Source organism: Tasmannia lanceolata, unplaced genomic scaffold, assembly GCF_043159265.1.
Source record: "Tasmannia lanceolata isolate RefF3 unplaced genomic scaffold, GAP_Taslan_0.1 ptg000018l, whole genome shotgun sequence".
In the NCBI taxonomy this organism is placed as follows: Eukaryota; Viridiplantae; Streptophyta; class Magnoliopsida; order Canellales; family Winteraceae; genus Tasmannia; species Tasmannia lanceolata.
This window is the reverse complement of record NW_027518695.1, coordinates 26,852,435-26,858,226: the sequence shown is the minus strand read 5'-3', so window position 1 is coordinate 26,858,226 and position 5,792 is coordinate 26,852,435. Positions and strand designations below refer to the sequence as shown.

General features: G+C 39.0%; 1 protein-coding gene across 1 annotated transcript; it reads left to right on the top strand.

The window, feature by feature from the left end:
• The first annotated feature begins 3,278 nt into the window (after positions 1-3,278).
• LOC143850235 (uncharacterized) lies at positions 3,279-3,728 on the top strand. Its single transcript, XM_077359502.1, has one exon. It carries the CDS (start codon positions 3,279-3,281, stop codon positions 3,726-3,728), a length of 450 nt encoding a protein of 149 aa, XP_077215617.1.
• The last annotated feature ends 2,064 nt before the right edge of the window (positions 3,729-5,792 follow it).

The following is a 5,792-nucleotide window of genomic DNA, read 5'->3' as shown; positions in this document are numbered from 1 at the left end:
ACCATTGAAGAATCTCATCTTTAGTGGAGTACCCCAAGGAGAACAACTTGGAAGAGTGGAGTAGGTCTTGTGATAGACCAAACCACTATAAATCTTGTGCCTTGTGGTTGCTTCTTCTTCTCATTCTCTTTGCACGTGTGGTGATTGGTAAATTCTAACCCTAACTTGTATTTATGCTTTTAATTGAACAAGGGTTAGTAAATGTGTTTGATTAGATGTCTAAATCCTTGCTTTCATTAACATGCCTATTTGAACAAGGGTTAGACTAATTAGTGCTTAATTAATGGATTAACTTTTAATCTTCCACCTAATTAAGCCTAAAAATTTTAATTGACCAATTCACCCCCCCTCTTGGGTTGTCACACTTGGATTTTAGTAGAAAAGCCCAATATTACAAACATATGGATTGAATTTGACTCCGTTCATGCAGTCCGGATCATCAATGGAACTCAAAAAATGCCCATGGAGGAAAATTCCATCTCTCAAATCTCTTCGTCTTGCCCTCTGTAAATTCAAAGCTTGGAAAGTTAGCCATACATGGAGGGAAGCAATTTAAGCCGCTGATATCCTTTCAAAATTTGACTATCAATGTAAGGGAGTCTCAATTCTTCCTAATTTCTGATCCCCTTCTTTGAATGATGTATTGTTCTCTGATATGTCGGGAACTCTATATGAAAGATTGTAATTTTCTTTTCATTAATATATCTAGTTGGGGTCCGCCTAACCCCAGCTTACCTACCAAAAAAAAGGCACACAGGCATGCTACCATACCTGCTACAATAAATTTCAATGGACTCGGATAGTCCATCGGATCCTTTACGGATCCATAATTAAGTATCCGAAAATTTATGGATAGTCTGCCGGATCTAGTAGCCTTGACCACTAACATGAAGATGCATCATGATTTTGGGTTTCAATTGACCCAAACAGTCCGGTGGATCGATCCATTACCGATACATATTTTAGGGTCCAAAAATCTCTGGATCCATATTTAAGATCCAGAGAAATGTCCATTTAGGTTTTGAAAAATTAAGCGCAGCTACATGCGAAAGGGTGAGTTCAGGGCTCTGAGATTGCTTAATGCGATCAATTGTTTGCCGTATGAGTTAATGTTGCTTCATCTTTTAAAAAAGGTCAGATTGTCAACCGAGTGCCAATATAAACTATAAAGTTTATTTAATCATGTTTCATAATAAATATTTTAAAACTCATTCATTGCACTAAATAATAACATAAATTTTATAACACTTGCAGTAAACTGGTTTTATGGATTGATTGGACCGATTAGAGACTCAAATGAGGCTGAAGTCAAAGCAATCCTCCACACTATTAGATTGATGGACGATAGAGATTTGGATCGTCTTATTGTGAAGGGACATTCGTTTGATGTTATCCAATGGCTAGAAGGGAAGTCTCCCTGTCCATGGAGATTCTCTTAGTTTATAGAAGAGATCTTCGACTGTGTTGAAGACCGCTCAGTTCACTATGATCATGTTAGGAGATCGGCGAATGGAGAGGCGGACCAGCTAGCCCGAGCCGGAGTAATGAGATCAGCTCTAGAGATCTTTGATTCCCCCCTTTAGTTCTATTGATATTGCTCAATTTTTCTCTTCTTTTTTACCTCATGACCGCCTTACTCATGGTCTCTAATAAAATTTTACTTCAAAAGAAAAAGTTAATAAAATAGTTTTTAATTTTATTATTGAATCTTAGACAATCTGACGTGTTGGGGTTCCATGTGAAAACAAAGATTCCACATTGGAAAAACTAAATAGATGTGGATGAGCTTGTAAGGACCTGGCACCCTCCTCTTAAAGGCGGGCTTGTAAGGGTGAGTTCTACGTGGGTCCCAACATGACAAATGGTCCGAATCTAAATGAACATGGTTTAAAATATCGTAGGTAGGAAGACAGACTCACCTTGTCTTCTATAATTTAACCTCAAAAGCTATTGTAATTCCCAAACATGGTAGTGCAAATATCAGTAACCTAATATAAATTAGGCTTATTAGGGTACTGATATTGGCACTACCATGTTTTGATAATTGCACTAACTCATCTTATATTTTACTATTTAAACAGCTGTCAAAGGTATTTCCCAAAAAGCTCTCGGAAGCCCACTAAAAGAGAAAAAGAAAAGACAAGTTAGGTTTGTGCAATTATCAAAACATGGCAGCGAAAATATGATGAACCGTTTTTTGGCTAGTGATACGGTGACACTAACACTGCCATGTTTTAGTAAGAGATTTTATACGGTGTGAGCCCTTATAGTCCCTTATTTTTCAAAAAGTACTGTACGGTCCACGCTATAGGATGATCCAAACCGTCCATGTGATGGGCAATAATGTAAACTAGGTTGTGCCCAAAAAATCATTTTGTTTTAATAATTGCAATACCATAAATTGTCATTTATTATTTAACCAGCTGTCAAAGGTTATTACAATTCCCAAAAAGCTCTCAAAAGCCAAATCATAAAGAAAAGACGAGGTGATTTAGTACAATTATCAAAACAGGGCCAATGTCAGCAGTCTCTTTTTTTTATGGATTTTTTAGGGAAATGTTATCAGCACTACTGTATTTTGATGAGGGCACTCCTCACTTTATTAAAAGAACAGTATGGCCCGCACCATAGGATGATCCAAACCGTCCATTAGATGGACCACAGCCTAAATAGGTTGTGCCTAAAAAATCATTTCCATAGGTTGATCCTAATCCTCCCCTCTATAGATCGGAGGGTTAGGATCCACCCATGGAAATATTTTTTTGGGCACAACATATTTAGGCTGCGGTCCATCTAATGGACGGTTTGGATCATCCTATGGTGACCGCCATCTGGTACTTTTAGTAAAGTGAGAGTGCCCTCATCAAAATACAGTAGTGCTGATAACATTTCTCATTTTTTATGGAAAGGATTTCCGTAGTCCCTGAAGAGAATAATGTACATTCGACCATTAAAAAAAAGAAAAGAAGAGAATGATGTATACTTTCATCAGGGGTAGAAAATACATGTATGACCGAGGAATTGACGAGGAGAAGTGAGCCATTTTCGCATTCCCCGTCGGTCATCAACATTTTAAAAAACCGCCAGCCACCTTCAGCCGGTCTTATCAGGATATCGCACATAGAAAAGTCCTCATGTATTGTCCCCTTGATTTGTAGGTCGTTGAATAACACTATAAATTACCCTTCATATTCCCAAACCAATCCCAATCTCTCTTTCTCTCTCTGGTTTTTGTTCTTCTTGTTACTGTTCTTATTCTTGTTCTTCTTTGACCGATCATGGGAATCAAAACAAACTCCCCAAACAAATTTACCCATTACATGAAAGCACCAGCAAGAGCCCTATGTAGAGCAAGAGATTTCTATGTTAGGAGCATGATCAAATGCTCCGGTAGCGTTAACTACGGAGGGGCGGCCGCGGGCCCGATGATGGCCTCTAGCTTACCCAAAAGTTTCAGTACTAATTCATCTAGAGCATCAACTGATGATGATGATCTTCGAGAGGTTATGAGGATGGTCTCTCAAAAAAGTATGAGAGAAAAGGTTCAGAATCTTAAGGCCACGTCGAGATCCAACGGTCTACCGAAGAGTTTTAGCGTGGCGATTGGGAGGATTGATGAAGATATGCCTTGTAATTTTCAAGAGGATTTGAAGGCAAAATCAGATGTGTTTTATCCAAGGAGTAGAAGCTATGCTGTGGGCAAGAGGAGAACTGAGTTTATAGGTTAGCAACCCAAATAGGCACATGCAAAAGGGGGAGAATTCTCTGCTTTTGATGGGTTTTTTTACTTCTTTTCATTGAAGTGTTTCTACAAATTCATGTTGTTTGATTTTTAATAGTTTCTTGTTCGTGTGAGAATCCAATGGAACAGAAAAATGCTCAATATCAATGTAAATAATTCTTCATTTTCGGACTTTAGTTTCCTTTTCGGTATTTCAATTTTTTCATGGTGCACAGGCAGAATCAAGAGAAACCTTCTTTCTTAATTGAAAGCATTGAGATTTCTATTCTAAATTTGTTTTTTTAATTAACAGCAGTTGAGGAGAACAATCATGGTTCATTTTGGATATTGACAATTAATTTTGGCCGATCATGTAAGAATTGAGCCCTCTACATTGCATCTTGTGGGTTTTCTTTATTCTAGCACCCCTTAAAATATATAGAAAAACATTTCAGATTTACAAAGATCATGGATGACCAAATATAACCACAAAAAAATATTTCAGATCTTCAATAACTGCTAATCTCAGACTACCAGGTTGAGGTGGATTGTAGGGGGTGGTAATGTTAACAAATGGGCCCTAAGAAAAATGATATATTCGTCCCCTTTTCTTCCCCAGCCATCCGCTTGCAGTGTAAATGAAGTATTCAAGGGTGTGGCTCTTTGGCGTAAAGTAATGGGTTTGCTCCCAGTGACGAGCGTTCGAATCCCCCCTTGCTTACCCGATGCGCGTGGTTTCCGGGTGATTGCGTGCATCCGTAGGGAAATAGTCCTACCCCCGAAGGGGGTGGGGACACCCTTCGTTACCAGAAAAGAAAAATAAAATACAATAAAGCGGGGGCGGCCTGGGGAAGAAGAGGGGGTGAGTATATCACTTCCCCATATTAAAGCCCGATTAGCCGTCGTCGGTTCGTCTATTGTCACCTCTAGCAGATGGACGGTTATTATTTGTGACTGGTGGAATTAGCAACTCTTGATTGAAAAAAACTTCCCCGTATTTCAGCAAATTTTGTCTTAATTCACGAGGTGGCTGCTCTCACATGCAAGAGCCCATCTGCGAAATGCCTTCTGTGATGGACACTAGCAAATCTCATGTATAGTTGTATAAGTAGATTTCTTCGGTTTTATTTTTATCCTTTAAGTTTGCTTTGTGTTCATTTTTTGTCTTGAGGTTGACGTGATTCTTTTGAGGGTTAGTCTATTTATTTTAAGATTTTCTTCTCCTTTGGTTTTTCTTTTGCAGTCACTTTCATTACTTTTTTCCTTTTTTTTTTTTTTTTTTTCTAATTTACTCGTGATTTGTACATAGGCCCCACTATAAATTAGGTGGTGCACATGGGCTCTTGGCGTTTCACTCACACAACGAGCCCATTTTTCTATAAATTTGGTGTACATGTGCTCTAGGCATTTCATCGAGCATAGTGATCAATCACCTTCATAGGATGATCCTAACTCTCCCATCGAGGGACTGCATAATTTGGATCACCCTATGAAGTGGGCCTCACAATACTTTTTGAAACATACCTGACTACGCATGCACACATATTTATGGATTTCCTACTGACTTTCGTAGAAAGGCATTTCGCAGCTGGTTGTTGCATGTGGTTTCAATTCATTTTTTAGCATCTCTAAGAAGTTACAATAGAACTCCTTGGATCATCTATTATGGCCTCAATCAATTGCTTCTTCATATTTGGAAGAGTGTAACCCCCCCCCCCCCCCCCCCCCCCCCCCGCCCTATTTTTCAGGCTTGAATCATGACATGAGGTTAGACTATAAAGCATATATAAAGAAGATTCCTCGAGCTTGTATGGCTGCTCTCACATGCAACAGCCAACCGTGAAATGCCTATCTACGAGATTCCCTAGCAAATCCCATATATATATATATATGAGGAAACTGTTGGTGAGCTTAAGCGCACCAAACTTATGGTGCGCTTAAGCTTCCCAATCACATGGGGGCCCACTTTTCTGTGGTGATCCAAACCATTCATTTGCAAGGCCTTATGATAGATAGGGGGTGTACCAAAAATCAGCTCCATAGGATCATCCTAACCCCTCCATTTGTGGAG